The sequence below is a fragment of the Ictidomys tridecemlineatus genome, chromosome 11 (genome assembly GCF_052094955.1).
Source record: "Ictidomys tridecemlineatus isolate mIctTri1 chromosome 11, mIctTri1.hap1, whole genome shotgun sequence".
Taxonomy (NCBI): domain Eukaryota; kingdom Metazoa; phylum Chordata; class Mammalia; order Rodentia; family Sciuridae; genus Ictidomys; species Ictidomys tridecemlineatus.
In genome coordinates this window covers 38798107-38819761 of record NC_135487.1, presented here as the reverse complement: position 1 = coordinate 38819761, position 21655 = coordinate 38798107, and the positions used below count along the sequence as shown (strand labels likewise).

At 37.0% G+C, this 21655-nt stretch overlaps 1 protein-coding gene and 1 long non-coding RNA gene across 3 annotated transcripts in view; one reads left to right on the top strand and one right to left on the bottom strand.

Moving 5' to 3' along the window:
• The window catches only part of LOC120890765 (uncharacterized), a 107006-nt gene extending 94979 nt beyond the window's left edge, over positions 1 to 12027 (bottom strand). The window contains exon 1 of the long non-coding RNA XR_013427784.1: positions 11715 to 12027. This is a non-coding gene — a long non-coding RNA (uncharacterized LOC120890765). The remainder of the gene's footprint in view (positions 1 to 11714) is intronic.
• The window catches only part of Nrdc (nardilysin convertase), an 87877-nt gene continuing 78221 nt past the window's right edge, over positions 12000 to 21655 (top strand). Inside the window, exon 1 of one of the 2 annotated variants that reach the window (XM_005326077.4) lies at positions 12000 to 12504. In XM_005326077.4, coding sequence (XP_005326134.1) covers positions 12170 to 12504 — 335 coding nt within the window. In that variant the 5' untranslated portion in view covers positions 12000 to 12169. The remainder of the gene's footprint in view (positions 12505 to 21655) is intronic. The other variant, XM_005326078.4, reaches the window with a different exon arrangement.

The window sequence follows — 21655 nt, the reverse complement described above, 5'->3', positions numbered from 1 at the left end:
GATTAAGAGTTTCTAAGGACTTAGAACTTGTCCAAGATCACACAAGCCACAGTAAAGATTTGAACCCAACCCCTACTATGCCTTTTTAATTTTTTTTTTACAGCTGTGTGCTTACATACTCATGCACACTCCTATCAGGATTTTGTCTTCCTTTGCCACACACTTGTACATCCACCATTTTATTTAAGCCTTATAACTTTATTAAGCAAGAATTTGTATCCATTTTTAGAAGCAGCTGAGGCTTAAAGAAATTACATAATTTCCCATAGATCATATGACTCACAAGTAGTGAGGTTAACCCATGTCTCCTGACACTATTATAATATGCAACTTCTCAAGCTGATATGGGATCACCCTTGACAGCTTCTTGTCACTATGATATAGATTCTTGATATTACCAAATAATTCATCTTAATTAAGACTCTTGAAAAATATCCTCTCTTAGGAATGGCATTATAGAGTATAATTTCCAAATAAGACACATATGATGAAAATCACATAGTAAAGCAAATTTAAAACTTGGATTCTAGGAGATTAAATAGACTGAATTACTAAGGGACATTTCCCACAGCTTTGCTTTGTCAGGTATCCAAAATACCTGACAAAAACAACTTAGAAGAGGAAAACTTCAATTTAATTCATGGTTTTAGTCCCCATTGCTCTGGGCTTGAGGTGAAGCAGAACACCATGGTGAAGAGCATAGTGGAGGAGCACTGGTTACTTCTTGGTGGCTGGCAAGCAGACAGAAAGGGGAAGGAACCACAGGGAAGATGAACCCTTCCAGGGCATGTCCCCAGTATCTGCCTCCTCCAATCAAGTCCCACCTATGTAAAGTTACCACCCAGTTAGTCCATTCAAATTAGGATGATTGGGTTATGGCTCTCACAACCCAATAATTTCACCTCTAAACATTCCTATAAATTAACACAGGAGCTTTTGCACAACACCTCATACCCAAACCATAACACCAGAATTCTAGTGAGTGATTTAAACCAAACTTTAGTAATGTTAACATTATTCCAGGTCAGGGATCACTGGGATTCACTTTTTAAAGTTTTTATTTTATTTTTAGCTGTAGATGGACAAAATATCTTTATTTATTTATTGTTTTATATGGTGCTGAGGATTGAACCCAGTGCTTCATGCATGCGAAGCAAGCGCTCAACCACTGAGCTACAACCCCAGCCCTGGGGTTCACTTTTGATTAGTGGAAACTACAAATATTAAATTCATTAAATGCCAAATATTTTCTGTAATATTATTGCCTCTACTGCAGTGATTTGCATTTTCAAGGCAGTCTGTAAGAAGTAGATGATCCAAGATGGGCTCAGTGGCACACACCTGTAATCCTAGTAGCTCAGGAGGCTGAGGCAGGAGGATTATGAGTTCAAAGTCAGCTTCAGAAATTTAGCAAGGCCCTAAGTAACTCAGCAATCCCCCCAAAAACAAATGCTGAATGTTTCTCTGATATAAGGAGGCTGATTCATAGTGGGGTAGGGAGAGAGAGCATGGGAGGAATATATGAACTCTAGATAGGGCAGAGGGGTTGTAGGGGAAGGGAGGGGACATGAGGTTAGAAATGATGGTGGAATGTGATGGTCATTATTATCTAAAGTACATGTATGAATCCATGTGAATATACTTTGTATATAACCAGAGATATGACAAATTGTGCTTCTATGTGTATAATAAGAATTGTAATGCATTCCACTGTCATATATAAATAAAAAAATTAAAGCAAAAAAAGGGGGATTGGGGAGGATGCTCAGTGGTTAGGCAATCCTGAGTTCCACTCCTAGTACCTTCCCCCCAAATACATAATCTAATCAGGCACACACCTGTAATCCCAGAAAACTCAGGAGGCTGAGGCAGGAGGATCACAGGTTCAAGACTATCCTGGGAAATATATGGAGACACTGTCTCAAAATAAAGAATAAAAAAGGAACTGGGGGTGTAGCTAGTGGCAGTGTATTCCTGGGTTCCGAGAAAAGAAAAAATGGAAAAAAGTGGATGATTCAAAGGAACAAATTAATGTTTAAATCACAGGCATTAAATGTAGGCCCCAGTTGAAACAAGTTAGTTTAATCAATGTGTAATCCTTTTGTTGGGATGAGATATTGTTTTATATCTACTGAAGCCACTGAAGACCAACTGACAAAAAAAAAAAAGATACTTCTCATTTTATGCTACAAGAATCAATTAGCATAATTCTTTCATCATCACACAAAATAACCTTAAGTTCTGCTTCTTTACTCCTCACCTTCATTTGACCCAGCGATCATCTCTCATCTTTTTCCCCAAAGAAGAAACAAAAGTGGTTACACCTTAAGCTGTGGATATTTTTCCTGAGGGGCTTTAAATAATTTTCTATGAGGCCCATCTTGTAGCACAAATTAAACTCTACAAAAGTTGCAGTAAATTTTATTTGGATTTTTTTTTTAAATGTAGGCCCTAGGAATTTCTATTATTGGTGAGAAAATGGTGTGATAAAAGCTTCTAGCTTTTGAGCTTTGTAAATAGGGTCCAAGTTTGGATTACTGCTCTATTGATTACTAGCTGTGTGTCCTTAGGCAAGTTACTTAATGTCATTGACCTCCTTGTTTGTTGAATGGGAACAGTGGACTTAGAAGATGCTAAATTTTGTAAATCAACTGTGGCTTATGTTTTTGGTAAACTAATTGCTAAAAGTTAATATACCAGTAAACAAATTGTCCTGTTGGAATCTAATGGTTGATTTTTCAGTAGATGGAAGAACTATTCATATCATGAGTTAAGATGTGAAAATGCTCAGTGGATCTTTGGAAAGTGCATATTTGAAGAACATCCACACGATAGGACTCCCAAAGATATCCATGTCCTAATCCCTGGAATCTCTGAATATGTTAGGATATACGGCAAAGGATGGTTAAGTTTTCTGAAGTAATTAGATTGCTAATCAGCTAATTCTAAAATACAGACACTATTTTGGATTATCTGAGTAGATCAAACATGATTGTGAGGATCTCTCAAAGTGGAATAGAGGGTCAGAGGAGGATGTATCTAGAGAGATGCAATGTTTTTTTTCTTTGAAGATGGAGGAAGGGAATCCAAGTCAAAAAATATGAGTAGCATCTAGAAGCTGGAAACAACAAGGAAACAGAGTCTCTTCTAGACTTTAGGAAGGAATGCAACTCTGCTAACCTCATGATTTTAGCTCAGTGTGACCTGTGTCAGACTTTTATCCTTACAGAACTATAATACATTTGTATCATCTAAGGCACTGAGTTTGTGGTAATTTGTTACAGCAGCAGTAGAAAACTAATACAATATTTATGAACATCAGAGTGTCCAGACTTGTTATTTGCTTTCTATGGTGAAGCAAAAAAAAAAAAAAAAAAAAAAAAAAGGAAACTGAACTTGGAATCTGAAGAATGAAGGTGGCATTCCAATTCTGCTCTTTAAAAGCTATATGGCTTTAAATAATTCACAATTCTTCTCTGTGTTTGTTTATCATGTGGCAGCACCTATTTCACAGAGTTGTTAGAAATAACAAATGAGATAATGGGTGTGTAGATGCTTTATTAACTACAATGCATCCTACACATGTAAGTAATTATTATTTACAGTGCCTAATGTATAGTTGGTATGTATGAAATTTTTGCTTGGGGAAATCAATTATTTTTGACAGTCCTTAGGATATGAAAATGTGATTGCAAAACATGTATTAGGTATGTTGAGGAGAGAAAGAAACATATATGATATCTGTTTCTAAACTTATTATGATTAAGAAAATAACATTCACAGGATTTAAACAAGAACTTAAAATTTATACAAGACAATAATAATAAAAGAGAAGTCACAAGGTTATATATGATTAAGTACTAAGGGGGGGCTGGGGTTGTGGCTCAGCAGTAGAGCACTTGCCTTGCATGTGTTCGATCCTCAGCACCATATAAAAATAAATAAGTAAAATAAAGGTATTGTGTCCAAGTATCAAAAAAAAAAAGTACTAAGGAAGTGAAATAAACAATGGACATTCTGAGTTTAGGTATGAAATGGGTGATAAGTATGGACTAGAATAGTCAAAGGAGGCTTCTAAAAGGAAAATCTTCAGCATGATTTTGGAGGGTGTGGACAGACAGAGAATAATTACTACCATTACCTCCACAAACATTGTTTTTCTCCACAAATTCCAGGACTCACATTTTACATTTAAGACACTGGCAGGCAGTTCCAATGTTTCAAATTGTGCTCATTTTGTCCCCCTCAGTGATATTTTTCCTTTTTAAAATAAATAGTTTCAAATGTGCAGGAAAGTTATAACAACAGTACAGAGAGGCTGCCTTCCTTCCTGAACAACTTGAGAATATATTGCCAATATGATGTCTGGTTACCCTAAAATCCTCAAAAATCAGGACTTTTTTCCTTTGTGTGCGCGCACATGCTGGGGATCAAACCCAGGACCTAAACAGGTTAGGTATGCAATTGACCACTGAGCTACATTCCCAGCCCCAAATCAGGAAACTAACATTGATTCATTACTATCACATAATCCACAGAACTTTTTAGTTAATTGTCCTGATAATGCCATTTATAGTTATGCATTTAGTTATCAGGTCTCATTAGTCTTTATTCAGAACAGTTTCTTAGTCTTTCTTTGACTTTCATCACTTTGCTACTTTTAAAGATTATTGGTGGGCTATTTTATATACTGTCCCTCATTTTGGGTTAGTCTGTTTCCTCTTGATTAGATTCAAGTTGTACATTTTGGGTAGGAATAGCACAGAACTGATGCTGGATTTTTCTTCATTGTATATTGTTAACTGATAACAACTGCAATTTGTTCTTTAGTAATAATGTTATTGTGCTCACAAATGGTTTTTGTCAGGTTTTCCCATTTTAAAAATTTTCTTTGTTTCTTCTTTTTAAAAAAAATTTGATTTGTTATATATGACAACAGAATGCCTTACAATTCATATTACACATAGAGAGCACAATTTTTTACATCTCTGGTTATACATAGAGTCACATCCTTCGTGTCATGTCTTCTTTTTTAAATTTTTTTTTGTAGTTGGACACAATACCTTTATTTAATTTATTTATTTCTATGTGGTGTGAGGATTGGATCCAGCACCTTGCGCATGCTAGGCGAGTGCTCTACTCGGACACTTGCACCATTAGCCCTCACGGTCACCTCCTTACATTGTTTGTGTCCTGACACATCATTGTGTTACTTCTACCCAGAAGTCCTGGCTTGCTTAGTCCACCTAAGTAAGTGATTTTGTTTATTTGTTAATTAATTATTATTATTATTAGCTATATAGGGATGGAACCCGAGCCTTATACGTGCTAGGGAAGTGCTTTACCACTGAGCTACATCCCCATCTCAGTAAGTGGCTTTTAGACCTAATAATTCAGAAAGGAAGGATGATTGTTGGAATATTAGATACTTCCTTTTTTCTGTATTTTTATTGATGCATTATAACCATACAGAATGGTGGGATTCATTGCTACACATTGGTACATGCCCAGGACATAACAATATGATTTAAGCCAGATACTTTCTTAGTGATAGTGATAAACTGTCCTCTTGGGATATATTAGTTATGACATTTGTTACTTTGCAATTAAAGATTAGATTGGGAATTAACCACATCGGGTTACTGATAGGCAACACATAAGAGATGAAAGAATATAATCTTTGACTCAGAAACATAGTTTGCAATTCTGGTAGCTTCATTTTTTTTTATTTTGTACAAGATATTTAACTTCTCTGTAAACTAGTGAGTGTCAGATTCAGATTTTTGTGAAGGTTAAATGAGTCAATGAAAGTAAAATGCTTGGCACAAAGTAAGATAGTTACTCAGGAAACAGAAACTACCATCTGGGCTTGGTTTCAAGATGTGTGAAATTTAAACAAACAGTAAAAGCAAATATCTTATTTACTTATTTCCAAGAAAGCAAGATCCCTCACACTACCTATCCCTCAGTCACAGCACTGACTTTGTATCATATTTCAAAAGAAGAACAGAGGCTGAGGACCATCAGACAAAAACTCTTTTATATTCCTGCTGTTACACTGGGAGTGTAGCTCAATGGTAGTGCACTTACCTAGCATGTTCAGGGGGGCCCTGAGTCTAAAAACCTAAGCACAGTGGCACATGCTTATAATCCCAGCAATGTGGGAAGCTGAGGCAAGTTTGAGGTCAACCTGGGAACCTTAGCAAAATCCTATCATAAAATCAAATAAAAAGGCTAGGGGTGGAGCTTGGTGATAGAGTACCCTGGGTTCAATCCCCACTACTTGGGGGTTGGGGGGCTAGGTGTGGTGGCACATACCTATAATCCCGGTGGCTTGGGAGGCAGGCAGTAAGATCACAAGTTCAAAGCCAGCCTCAGCAATTTAGTGAGGCCCTGTCTCAAAATAAAATATAAAAAGGGCTGGGAATGTAGCTCAGTGGTAAAGTGCCCTGAGGTTCAATCTCCAGTAACAAAGTAAATAAATAAATTCTAGTTGCTTCCTTCTTCCTAATACTAGTTACATTTTTTGCTACCTCTGTACCTATCTCTGCCTATATCTTCTTTCCATGCCCAATGATAAAGGTGTTCATCTCAAATTTAAAGCTATACACACTCAATTGGTCTTGAAACTTCAATTGTCCTCCCTTTCTGTATCATTCAACAAGTATTTATTGAATATTCAATATATACCAGGCATGATTTTTTATTCTAGCCATATGGTCGGAAATAAGACAAATAAATACCAACTCTGCATGGACTGATAATATAGACAGTATATAGTCAAAAAGCCGATACACAAATAAATAATATAATTTCAAATAATGAATACTATTTTGGATAACAGAAGACACTTCTTGAGAATGACATTTGAACTGTTGTATGACTCATGAGGAGCCAGCAATGCAAAATTTAAAAGAAGAATATTCCAGGCCAAGAGGCAGAGATAACAGCCCTAAAAAAAGGAAATATCCTGATGTGTTAGAGTAAGAAAGTCATTGTGACTGGGCATAATGGTGCTCCCCTGTAATCCCAGCCAGCTTTAGCAACTTAATGAGCCCTATCTTAAAATAAAAAGTAAAAAGGACTTGGGACTAGCTCAGTGGTAAAGTGCTCCTGGTTTCAATCCTCAGTAACCAAAACAAACACAAACAAACAAACAAATAAATAAAATACTCAGCTAGCCAGTCAGTGTGTTCCAGGTATGCTGGCACAGGCCTATAATCCCAGCTATTGGGGAGACTGAGGCAGGAGGATTACAAATTTCAGACCAGCCTGAGCAATTTAGAAAGACTATATCTCAAAATAAAAATTTAAAAAAGGACTGGGGATGTAGTCAGTGGCAGTGTGCCCCTGGGGTTCAATCCCCAGTGCCAGGAGGAAAAAAAAAAAAAAGAGGAGCCATTGATGAATTTTAAAAAGAATAGTAACATAATCTGAATTATATATTATAAACATAATTTTTGTGTCTTCGCATTTTCCTTTCTAGACAGAGTCTTAAAATGCATATCTTTAAACCAGAAGAGGGGCACTGGTTATAGAATAATCTTTCATTTGGCATAATTTTTAAAGCAATTCCTAATTTATCTTAAGGTCTAAGCACTAAATTCCTCCTATAACCATGTTTATAATATAGGAGAAAACTGTTTTTATAATCTCATAAATTACTTTGTATATTACATAAACAAAGCTCCATAAAAATAGGCCTATTTCTTGACCAAGATACAAAACTGCAAAAGGTGGATAACAATCAGTGGGTGGGACCCATAATAGCTATAGCTCCAAAGGTATAATTTCTTAGAGCGTGGGCCACAGACAGTATTTTGAAAATAATAATTCTGTTGTTACCTACCTCCTCTTTGCCTTTTCACCTACATTTAGTAATTTCCTCACCCACCCCAGGTTTATGATGATCTCAAGTTTCCCAGAGTGTGTTCTAAAATTGAAACACTAGTCACAAAATGGCCTTAGTTTTCATTTCTTTCAAAAGCGTAACAGGCATTTAAGAGGAGTCATAAAAGATTACAATGAATCACAGATGCGGGAATTTTAGGTACTAGAAAAAGGAAGATAATTCTGGGCTTGAAGCTAAATGGGCTCATGCCACACCAGATGTATTGAGTTCTACATCTACTCAACGTAGAACCAATACTCCATCATACTTTTGACTTTTCCTAACTCTCAAAATATAAAGGCGAATAATGGGGTTAAGAATAACTTACCTTTGAGTTTTTAGGAGTAAAGCTCAGATTTGTTTCTCTGGTAGGTAGACAGCTATCACAATGACTAAAATTAAAATAATTTTCAGAGGTAGGCATCAAACACAGAAATTAGATGTTTTTATTTTTCATGATTTCTGAACTTCATCAGAATAATAGGGAGCAAAGGGTCACTACCTAATGAGAAGGAAATCTATGAGGTAAGCTGGGAAGGAGTATAGGATGCTAATGATGGAGTAGAAATGGAAAAAAAAAGCATTTATATACTGTAAGAAAGACTAGATAAATAGGATTAAAATTATAATCCTGTGATCTTTAACTTTATTATTTATTTATTTTAGCTCAATTTCTTATAAATGGAAGTAGCTTGACTTAATGTTTCCTCCAGGAAATACTTTTTATAATAACTATGAGTATTCAAATGAGATATGGGATTGGGGTAGAGCACTTGCCTTGCACACGTGAGGCACTGGGTTCGATCCTCAGCACCACATAAAAATAAATAAACAAAATAAAGTTATTGTCTCCTTTTACAACTAAAAAAACATTTAAAAAAAGAACAAATGAAGTGTGGCAACTTTTAAAATTATTTTCAATGGGAAAACAATATTTTTGGTTTGAAAGTCCTGATTATGCCATAGGTCATTTGTGAGCTTCATCTCCATTGCTAGGTATTTATTTTTGTATCTAAAGGACCCAAACTAAAGTACTTCTGTGATGCCTTATCAATTTTCATATTTGATACATTTAATCTGAAATTCTGACATCTGCTATGGGCTCGAAATTATACTCAGCCCAGCATCAGAGAATTATTTTTTCCTTGGACATCACATTCTGCTTTTTCTCTTACCAATATGGCAGTCTCTTTTGTGAGTTCTTCCTCTTCGCAGCTTGGTCCTAGGGCCCTTTTTTCTTTTTACTTCATAATTTCAATGGGGGTTGAGGTGGTCTTATTCAGTAGGTTTTGGTTACAACTTAGAAACTGACAAACCACACATTTTGATCTCCAATTTAGGTCTCTTTTTTGAACTCAACCTGACTCAAAGTCCAAAACTGAGCCAATACTCTTCTCCTTCTAAAATGTTTGCCTTTCAGAAACTCTGAAAATTACTGGGATTATCATCTATCCAACCAGAAAATCAGCTAGAAAGTTATGCCTACACTACTCTCTTCTTTATTCCCCCACATCAAATCAACCACTAATAAATCTGTCAATTCTACCTCCTAAATACACAACTTACCTATCTCCACCATCATTCCCCAAACTCAAGTTATTTTTTATTGTCTATATTATTTAGTAGCCTCTCAACTTCTTCCTCTTCCTTTTCTTTTTTAAGTTTGAGTCAGGTCTCTGTTTCCCTGGCTGGCCCATAATTCTGGATTCAAGCAATCTTCCTACCTCTGCCTCTTGAGTAGTTGGAACTTTAGGCACAGATCACATACCTGGCTCTGCTCCCTCTTTTCTCATTTACAGACTTTCCCTGGCCCTTCACCATCCAATTTATTTTTCACACATCAGCCACAGTGATCTACTTGGAAAACACTTGTGATCATATGACTTCTCTTCATTTGTTCAGTCATTATTTACTGAATAAATACTACAGAGTTTCAGAAACCATTCAAAGAGCTGGGAATTCAATGATACAAAAAAATTCACAAATAGTGACTTACTCTTAGGTTTCGTATGATTTTTTTTTGCCACTCATCTCTTTCCCTTTTGCTCCCAGATTATTGTAATTTAGCCATACTGACCCGATTATCAAAAGCTTTTTGACAAACCCATTCCTACACATTCCTGCACCATTCCTATATATTTTTCAAATGTTAGCTTAAATTTCCTTCTTTAGAGAACTATTTGGCCAGGCTATGTGTCTTTATCTCCTTCTGGAACTATTCACAATCAAAAGAACTAGAAAATTTCTTGTTCATCACTCTATTCCCAGCTGGATTTGTTGGTGGAATGACTACATAGAATGAATACATAAAATGCCACACTATAGGGTGTTGCCATATTTTCAATCTGGTGACTTGTAAAATTCAGAGGTTTTTTTTTTTTTTTTTTTGTACTTATTGAATTGTAGTGATTGAATCCATGGGTGCTTAACCATGGAGCCTCATCCCCTGCCTTTTTTGTTATGTTTTGATACAGGGTCTCACTAATTCGATGAGGCTGGCTTTGAACTTGTGATCCTCTGGCTTCAGCCTCCTAAACCGCTAGGATTACAGGCTTGTGCCACCACGCCCCACTCAGAGATCTTTTTAAAGCAAAATTCTAAGAGCTGGAAATGTAGCTCTGTGGTAGGGCGCTTGGCTGAGCATGTGTTAAGCTGTAGATTCAATCTCTAGTACTGCAAAGTAAAAAATAAAGGGAAAACTAATAGGTCACACTTAAAGATGTAAACTCTGTTTTTTAGTAAGGAAAATCTAATTGCTAGCTGTACTTGGATGATTTCTCACTTCTGGCATTATTGCTTTGGAGAGAAAAATAATTCTTAATATAGACAATGTCGCTGCAAGTATTTACTCAATAGCAAACATTTACTGATTTACTATGTTTTGGGAAGCCATGCTAGAGACTGGAGATACAAAGAAAAAAACCTGCTCCGAAGGAGGGCACTCTAGTGGAGCTGCTTATTTAAAAAGCTGATAGGTTCTTGAAAACGGGGATCGTTGAACAATACTTTTCAATATTCCTCATCTTTTGCCCCGGTTCAGGTTTCATCCTTTCCTGCCTGAACCTTCCACACCTGTCCTCCCCAACTCCTTATCCTCCTATCCTGTACTCTTCATAGCATTTATTACTTTTTGAATACACCATTTTTTTTTCCAGGGCTTTATCCCATGCCTGGAGCTCAGAAGAGGCCTAGAAAAACTTAGATATAATAACCCACAGTACATATCCCTGCTTCAAGTCTTTCTCCATTCATTCATGTTCATTTTTATATGTGCTAGTATCATCGGAACCTGTCAGTATCATATTGTCAGCTATGTTTTTTTTAATTGTGTCTATACTTAAGTCACATTTTAGCTTGCCCATGAAAGGCTACTGCAAGCAGAAAAAACTTAAAAGCAGCTCGCCGACATGTCGTAGTTGTTCAGTAAAAGTTGGGTGAACTTAAAGGTAAGATAACTGTGGACCCTAGTCTGTGGCGGAGCTAAAAAATGTCCAGACCGATCTTTCAATCACTTTCAAAAGGTTTGAGGGCGAAAAGCAAGACCACTTGACAGGAAAGCGGCGGAAACGCTCAATTGCTATTTCCGGCGCTTGACTCCCACTCTGGGGGCAGCGTCCACCTCCCGGGCGTAGGAAAAGACTTCCGGCCTTCTGCTTTTTGTTATATGCTGAGTCACGGCCAAACGTTCGGCCTCGAGTTTGAGAGGCAGAGTTCACAAAATACGACGGGAACGGGAGAAGACTTTGTAATTCAATCTATCCGCTTTCGCTTCACAGTTTTCTCACTAGGGGAATATTTTTCTGAGACGCGGAGCAGTACTTACTGCCTTAAAGCCGCTGCCGAATACGTCATAAACGCAGCGCAGGCGCCCTTTTCCCGTCGTTCTCCGCGTCACTCGGGCCTCCTCTCTGTCGCCCCGCCCACGTTAGGCTTCGAAATGCTCTCTGGGTGCTCCGAGAATCCAGCCGGGTCCCTTTGGTTCCTTTCGTTCCCTGTTACCATTGGTTGTTCCTATGAGCGTGACTGCCTTCTTGTCTCGTGATTGGCTAACGTCAGTAGCGTCACCGCGTCCAGGGGGGCGGGGGATGAGGGAAGTCAGCGTGAGAGAGACCGAGTTGGGGGAGGGGTTCAGGCCTGTCCTCCCCTGCGGCTGCGGCAGCACCAGCGCCGGCCGCGGCCGCCGCCTCTGGAACGCGGAGGAGGAGGAGGAGCGGCTGGAGTAGGAGGAGGGGGTGGGCCCTGGGGAGCGGGATGCCCATCGCTACGGCTTGGTGGTGAATGCTGAGGAGAGTCGCGGTTGCTGCAGTCTGTGCCACCGGGAGGAAGTTGTGTGAGGCCGGGCGGGAGCTCGCGGCGCTGTGGAGAATCGGAGCGCGGGGTCGGTGTGAAGACTCTACCAGACCTTTTCCTACTGTGACCATGCCCGGAAGGAACAAGGCGAAGTCCACCTGCAGCTGCCCTGAACTGCAACCCAATGGACAGGATTTGGGCGAGAGCGGCCGGGTTGCCCGTCTAGGAGCGGATGAATCCGAGGAGGAGGGACGGAGGGGGTCTCTCAGTAATGCCGGAGACCCTGAGATCATCAAGTCTCCCAGCGACCCCAAGCAATACCGGTGAGGGAGGAGGTTTGATGGGGAGAACAGGGTGCGGGCCTGTGTTGGCGCCGCCGTCACTTCTTTCTCTCTCTGTCTCTGTGTGAGAGTGTGTGTGTGTATGTGTGTGTCTGTCTCTCTGTGTGTCTCCCTCCCTCCCTCCCTCTCTCTATCTCTTTCTCGGGGTAACAGGGCATACTTCTCCCCGCAAGGGCTTCCTTGAGTGGAGGAGGCAAGGGCAATTAGGGTCTGCGGGGTGGTATCACCTGAGTAAGTGAGAAATCTTGGGTTCCATAGCGAATCAGCGTGTCAGAATGGAAAGAGCTGTTTGAGTAATTTTGACGTTCACTAAAGCAAGAATGGAGGAAGGCGGGTTGGGCGGTAAGGGGGTTTTGGTGCTCTGTTGGGAGGAAAGATGGATAGAGTTGGAGAATCTTAATTTTGGAGGAGAGGATAGTTAAGGGGAGATATCGCTAACCAGAAACATTTGAGAGGTGAGAGGTAAAAGTAGGGGGCAAAAGTTATAAGAGGATGGGTTGGCTTCAGTAAAGAACTTTGCATCATAGTTGGCCTAAGATGAAATGACTTTTTTCCCATGGGTCGTTCTTCAGAACTAGAATCGTTGGGAGAACTCTTCCAAAAATACATTGGAGAGTTACTTGTTCCTCAGTTGATTGAAAGGTAGTCTTCTAATCCTGAAATTCTCTACTTTTGGTTTATGCAGAGCCCTCTAAACATCTCTAATAAATGGTGACTTAATCTCTATTTCCTTTAGAGCTAGTTTATTTCATAGAATATCATGACTGTGATGTATTTTAAAGAGTTCATATTGTCCAACACCTTCGTTTTACAGGTTGAGGACATTGAGACCCAGAGAGTTTGCTTCTTGCTCAGAATGACACAGCTAAATGATATCAGACTGGTATGAAAATCCAGGCCATCTGACACCAAATCCATTGTGCACCATTTGCTGGTTTTTTAAAAAATAAAGTTTATACTCATGTTGAGTTGAAAACTGAAAGATTCTAGGTCCAAATTTGTTACAGTGTTAGCAGGAGCAGGAAAGAAGCCTAGAGTTAACACTTCACCACCCCCATTTCACAGGTGACTGAAACTGAGGTGTAGAAAGATATGACTTAGTCCCAAGATTAAGACCAGTCCATTTTCTCTTTTTCACTCCAGGTCTGGAGATTAATCACATACAACTCTCTGTATTATTTTTTCCCAGGCTGCCATCCTTTAAGATGTACAAGATTTTGTCTTTTTCTCATGAAATATATGCTTGTATTAGTAATATGTAAATGATCAATTTAAAAGCTTGATAAAAGTTGCTTAGTTTTTGTCTTTCAGGTTAAAATTTCAATAATGGCTTCAGGGTTTTCTTCCCTACCTATATAAGGTTACATAATAATAGCTAATGTTAATGGAATAGAAACAGTGTGTCAGACTCTGTTGTAACTGCTTTAGGTATATTATTTAATAACCTTATGTTCCACAAATTGATTTGATAAATAATATTAAATCCTACTATGTGCCTGGTACCAGGCCAACTTAAATCTTTTTTGATACTTGGTCAGATACAATGCAGTACACAACATTTTATTCTGGGTGACATACAAAGATGATTGACATTCCCTTCTTTCAGGGAGCTTACAATGTAGTAGAGAAATGCAGACACATAAAATTAGGTCACTTAAAAGTTTTATAGAAGCCATAATGGAAACATGTGCTAGGTAGACCAGGGAATGAAATAAGGAGTGATAAATTCCAAATGGAGAGAGAAGCAAGACTTAAAAGAGGAGATAAGACTTAACAGGTGAACTTTCAATAAATTATTTCCTTTCTGTTTCTATGTGACCTTTAAATCATTGTCTTTCTTAGTGTTTCAGTTTTCATATTTTAAAATGAAGTTTGATTACAGCAACTTTTCAATAACTTTGCCTTTCAAAAGAGCCCATCTATCCACTTTACCTGTTTTAAACACTAGAGTGTCAATTAGACTATTAAAGAAAAGATTCTGTTACTTTGAAGGTAGAAGGTCTCAGGATAAGTGATCTCTAAAGATTTATACAAATTACAGGTAAATTCTGCAATATTTTGTAACCAAAAATACATGAGGCATCTGCAGACTAGAGAGCTAAATTATCCTAAGAGTTGCTCAGATATTATCTATGTGAAGCCTTTTCAGGCAGAATTAATTCCCCTTTCCATTGCATTTTTGTAGAACTTTGTACATTATCCATTATAGTACACAGCTATCATAATTATATGCCTTTTGAATGTGTAAATAAGCACCAGAGGAGGACCTGTTTAAAGGAACATTATGGTAAAATAATGCCTTGAAAGATTTACCAGTCTGTATTTATTAAGTAATAGCCTGCAGAATTTTACTCTTCTATTTATATAATTTGTGTTCACCTTTTTTGAAATGTTTACTGTGTATCTCCAGGACACTTGTTATGTTTTTTAGGGAGCTGAATAAATGTCGGGTAAGTGTTAATTCTCTTTTCTTCTGGAAGGATTAAGGAACTCCAGGTTGTGAACTATTACTCCAGTTTTTTTTGGTTTAGAGTGGAAATTCAGGATTAGTAGTAGACATTCTAAATACTAAATTATTTTAATCATAAAGTGCACTTAATGTTAGGAAGTTTGGATTGACTAAAATAAGTATAAAACACTTTCCGTGTTTAATCTGTAAAATGACCTGTATTTCTGTGGTGGAAGGGAGAAAAACAAATGAACAGGTATGTAAGCTCCTGGAGGGCAAGTCTTTCTATTTTAAAATTTGGTCAGACTGTTACAAGTTAGGAGATGGTTATTTTAATAAATTCTCAACATACTAAATGGAATCATGAATACATGCTGAATAAGGTACTGCCTATTTCTGAGAATTTATTGTTTACTATTATATGTTGATGAACACAAAGAGGAGCACAGTTCAAGTGAGCAGAACAACTGCATTGAGAACATTAATATCTGCTGATTTCAGTAATGGGGTGGTTCACTTCTGAGCAGAAACTGTAGGTAAATCTAAGGTATTGACAGCTATACATCAGGAAATAAAAAAACATTTTCTTTTGTATTGGATGGGAAGAATATAGGTTTATCTATTGATCTTTTCAATAAAACCCTTGGAATAATTATGTTTCATTTTCATTTGTGTACATATACACATTAATGATGTTATCATAGAATCTTAGAGTTATCATTGAATCTTAGAGTTACAAAGAAATCATTATATATTTGACATTTATATAAATTCTAGGAGTTTGGCAACATTCACCTCCTTTATCTGAAACCCGAATCCAAGTCTTTTGCATCCCTTTAGTTTTAGAGAAGCAAGCTAGGGATACTTATGAAATTCAAGCTCATTTAACAATATGAATACTTTTAAGGTTGAAATACTATTCAGTCTTCTGAATACTAATATGACTTCAATAAATATCTTTTGACTCATTCCTTAGACTAATTTCTTTAAATAAGAGCTGTTGTGTTGTTAAGAGTAGAAAGAATTATATTGTTTCTGTGTTTAAAAAAAACAACTTTTTTTTTTTTTTTGTAATAAGGTTACCATTAAAAAGCTCTCTCCTTTTGAAGTTGATGATGGTGAGTCTTCTTTCTGCCTTCAAGGAACAGTGGTATCTGCAGTGATAGAATCAGGGAGCAGATAGTGAAACTGAAATGTATTGTTAATTCTGATAGTTGTTAGGGAGATACACACACACATATATGTTTATAAAGTCATTTTTGTATCTGGTTTCCTGTCTAGTAGTTTTGTGACTTTGAGAAGCTAACTCATCTCTTCAATGCTTGGGTACAGGAGAGGAACCCATAAACAGTTGAAATTGAAAGGAATCATTTACGAAGCAAAAAGAAATTAAATGGCAATGGCCTTGAAGCCAGTAGAGGGAGAATACTTGAATCAAGGGGTGATAATAGTTATATAATACTAAGAGGTTAAGTAGTTTATGTTAAAAACGGTTCTTTTTAGGGTCTGGGGTTGTGGGTCAATGATAGAATGCTTACTCAGCATATATGAGAAACTGGGTTTGATTCTCAGCACAGCATATAAATAAAGGCCCATTGACAAATAAAAAATATTTAAAAAAAAAAAACAGAACCCAAGAAGTTATTCCTGGTGAAAGCAGCTTTAAAAGAACGGTATAAAGGCAGAAGCTAGGTTGTAGTGAGATAAGGAATGGATGGAAAACATGAATTTTAGAGTGTGAAGTAGACATTTTTCAGGTTTGATTTTAAAGTGAAAAGGGATAGTTTTTTTCATGGTGGAATTTTCAGCGTGTTTATTGCCTGAGGAACAAAAGCACTGGTAGGAGAAGTTGAAGATAAAGAAGATAGTAGATGGAACATTGACTTTCCATAGTAGTGAGGTGATAGGATCAAGAATATATATGGAGGGATTGGTTTTAGAAGGAAGAGAAAAATCTTGAAGGGTTGGTGGAACTTGCCTGTAATCCCAGCTACTTGGGGAGGTTGGGGCAGGAAGATTACAAGTTCCAAGTCAGGTTTGGTAATTTAGTGAGACCCTGTCTGGGTTTAATCTTAAGTACTGAAGTGGGGGTGGGAGAAGGAAAGTAGTGGGAGGTATGGAAGTTGTGGAAGTTTGAAAAAGCTTATGTAGAGAAGTATAATGTTGGGTATACTCTGTAAATACCTTGAAAGACTATTGGTTCCTGAGCATGAAAATGACATAAGTAATAAAGTGGGTGTGGTGGTGTGCACCTGTAATTCCAGTGTTCTTAAAATTAATCTGAAGATAGAAGCTTGGATTCATTGAATCCTCCAAGTATGGCTTAAGAGACAATTATTGCGTGTTGAAGGGTGTGCACTGACAAATAGTACTATGGTACTAGTCTTTCTTTAATTGAAGTGTTCCCCCTTTTTTTTTCTTTCCCCTTATTAATTTAACAAATGCTTACTAGGTTAAAAACGCTTGAGTATGGAGATGATGTCCATTTTATTCATTCAGCACATTGTAGGTTCTCAAATATAGTTTGTAAAATATATAAATGCACAAATGATTACATGTCAGGCATATTCTTGGAACTCTTAAGGATATCTTGCTAGAAATTTTTAGACTTAATTTGTATTCTGGCGAGGTTTTGAAAATAATGACCTGGGCTGGATTGTAGCTCAGTAGTAGAGCACTTGCCTCGAACATGTGAGGCACTGGATTCAATCTCAGCCCCACATAAAAGAAAGTAAATAAAATAAAGGTATTGTGTCTGTCTACAATTAAATATGTGTGTGTGTGTTTGTGTGTATAAAATGACTAATAAAGGAAATTATTTACAAAAGAAAAAGAATGACCTGATTTTTCAGAGTAAACAAGTACAAATAGGCAAGTTATAAAAGAAGAAAAAGAAATTATACCAATGGTAATAACACACACAGTTATATTCTAGTGTATTAATTCATATGTAGACTTGTACTTGGCACAAAGCAAGCCCTTAAATGTTAGCTACTTTTTTTTTTAATTGTCAATGAACCTTTATTTATTTGTATGTGGTGCTAAGAATTGAATCCAGTGCCTCACGCATTCTAGGCAAGCCCTCTACCATTGAGCCACAACCCCAGCCTGTTAGTTACTGTTGTTATGTTTACACTTATTAAATGTTTGTATAAGGCTATTTAAAAAATTTTTTTTACTTGTAGATGGACTTAATACCTTTATTTTGTTTATTTTTATGTGGTGCTGAGGATTGAACCCAGTGCTTCACTTAAGCTAGGCAAGAGCTCCATCACTGAGCCACAACCCCAGCCTTATATAAGACTATTCTTGGCTGCGTTTTTTGTAACAATTTTATTTTCTGTTGGTTGTATAAAATTAAGTTATGAGCTGGGGATGTAACTCAGTGTTGGAGTGCTTCCCTAGCATGTACAAGGTTCTGAATTGAATCAACTCGGTGCCATGCTCAATCAGAAGTAAATTATGAGCTGGGTGTGGTGGTGTGCACCTGTAATTCTAGCAACTTGGGATGCTGAGGCAGGAGGACTGCAAGTTTGAGGCCAGTCTCAGTAATTTAGTGAGACCCTAAGCAATTTAATAAAAAGGGCCCCTGGATTCAATCCGTAGTACAAAGAAGAAAGTTTTAATAGTTTTGCAATGAAAAGAATGTATAACTGTATTTAAAGATAGATACTTATTATTTAAAAAAGAAGAAAAAGAATGACCTGGTACTTTATGTATTGACACAGAAAAGCATGTAATAATGTTTTGTTGAATGACAATGGCAGAACAAAATATATTGTGCAATTTAGCTTTTAAAAGGAAGAAAGTCCATAAAAAAATAACACCCTCATAAGTTTCATGTAGACTTAACTACTACATAATTTTAATATTTTATTTCCTATGCATTTTTAATTGATATATACTTGGGCCAGGGGTGGGGGTAGGGAGGGGTGTAGTATGGTTATAGAGCATGTGTTTTGCATGGATAAGGCACTGGGTTTGATCCCCAACACTGTAAAAATAAACAAAAATATATAATTTACATAGTTTGAAATGTTATTTAACAATGTTATGGACATTTTCTTATTAGATGTTTTATAGTATGTTTTATTTCTGACATAACAATTATTACTGTTTTACTGGATCTTAAGATTGTTAAATTTTTATTTATCGGGCTGGGGTTGTGGCTCAGCGGTAGAGCGCTCGCCTAGCACGTGTGATGCACTGGGTTCGATCTTCAGCGCCACATAAAAACAAACAAAATAAAGGTATTGTGTACAACTAAAAAAATAAATATTAAAAAAAATTTGTTATCTCAAATGACTGTTTATTCCCAAATGTATTCTGTGGGTGTGGACCCAGTGGTTGGTTTTTTTTTTTTTTTTTTTGGTACCAGAGATTGGGCCTATAGGCACTTAACTTTGAGCTACATTCCTAGCCTACCTGCCCCCTCCCTTTTTTAAAAAATACTTTTTTAAAAATATATTTAATGCTGAGTATCCAACCCAGTGCCTCCTGTGTGCTAAGCAAGAGCTATACTACTGAGCTACAACCCCAGGCCCCAGCCCTAGCCCTTTTGTTTTTTTTATTTTGAGACAGGGTCTCATTAATTTGCTTAAAATTGCTAAGTTGCTTAATTGCTAAGTTGCTGAGGCTGGCTTTGAATTTGAGATCCTCCTGTCTCATTCTCCTGTTTACAGACGTGCACAACCACGCCTAGCTTGGGCCCAGTCTGTGTTTGATAAGTATATATGGAAACCCCTAGTGATGTAATATGCTTCGAGGATATTCTCTAGTTGTAAGACCTGGCAGACAAAAACATAATGTATTATGGGACCTCCACACTGATAGAGGATTTTATTCATATAGTTTATTAGAATGAAACCAAACATTAAGGCTGTCCAAATCAAAGGAAATTTTGTAAATTATAGTATATTTTTAGTTTTCCATGGTTAGGCCAGAATTGTGCTGTTTTTTTAAAAAAATGTATTTATATATTTTTATGTAGTGCTGAGGATTGAACCCAGTGCCTCACACTTGTAAAGCAAGTGCTCTACCAGTAAACTACAACCTTAACCCCAGAATTGCACTGTTTTTTTTAGAAGGGTTGGAAGCCGACTATATTTTGGCAAGTTCACTCATTCTCCAGGTAGGCTTTTTGACAGATTCTATATTTTTTATTACCACTGCCAACAATAATCTACCAGAAAAAGCTCATATTTGTTGAGTCCATTCTGTGTACCAGGTACTGTTCTAAGGAGTTTACATAGATTATCTCATTTGTTCTTCATACTAATCATATTAGGGGGTACTGAATTACATGATAGCTTAAATGCTATTCTATGAACATACATTACTGAGTAGTAATTAGAATGAATTGGATTTTTTCATTTGGTTCTTTATAAGCAAGGTAAACAGATAAGATCGAAGGTACTATTTTTGGCTCTTTATGGCTTCACCTTCATCTTCTGTTATACTGTTTTGGTTGGCACATTTTCTTTTGTTTTTGGTTATGTTTGACTTGTGTACTCCTCTGTGAATCACTTCTGACACTTTTCATTCAGTCTTGGCCTCCTAGCATTTATTGAGTAACAATTTTGTATGTCCCTGTAACCATATTTTTCAAGCTATTTTATATTTTTGTGATTTTTACTTTTCTTTTACCTTTATTCTGAAAATTTTGAAGGGGGGAGGGACTTTGTCTTTTTGAGCCTTTGTGTACCTTCTATTCTGTTGTTAATAAATGAACTGTTTATATGCCTAAGACCTGTATGTTCATTTGTGCACTGGATTCCATCTCATCTTGCCTTCAATGTTCCATTAATTATTCCAGCAGTTGTTACTTTTCCATTCTATATCATCAGTTTTTACATTTTACTGCATCATTCCCAGGAGCATACAGATATGCTGAAATGGTTTCTATCCTGAGGAGAAAAGCATTTCTTTATTCTACATAGTCCTTGAATTATTTTCTTCCAGCTACTTATTTCCTGTTTCCAGTAAAGCCTATCTTAAAGAGTTGTCTGTACGTATTTGGAATTTGCAATTTATCTACTTTTATTATTTCTTTTTAAAATTTTTAGTTGTATGTGGACACAATACCTTTATTTTATTTATTTTCATGTGGTACTGAGTATCAAACCCAGTGCCTCACACGTGCTTAGGCAAATGCTTTACGTCTGAGTCACAACCCCAGCCCCTACTCTCATTTCTTGATCTCACTCAGAGTTGTCTTCTGTGACTGTTGTTGTGCCAAAATAACTGTGCTCAAGATCACCAATAATCTTTTGTTTCTCTAGTTCTCATGCTATCAGCATCATGTGACAGAGTGAACTATTCAAGAATGCACAAGAAAATAAACAGTATGTCAAATGGCAATAGAGGAAAAAAAAAGACAAAAAAGGTGGCAAACTGAGTGATTGCTAGTTTTATACAGGGTGATATTTAAAGAATTAAAACTGGATAACATAGAGCAGGGGTGGACAGGGAAGAGAACAGGTCTCAGAAATGAGATACTCCAAAATTTAGATGGATGTCTAATAATTTTATTGGCTTCCAGATCAACACTGTTCTTCCTGCCTTATTAACAGGCCCCTGCTTATTACTTGACCTCCATTGAACTGTCTAAAACTTGTATTCATTTCCATCTTTATCTCCTTTGGCCTCATTGTTATTTAAGGATAAGCTATTTGATGTCTCTCA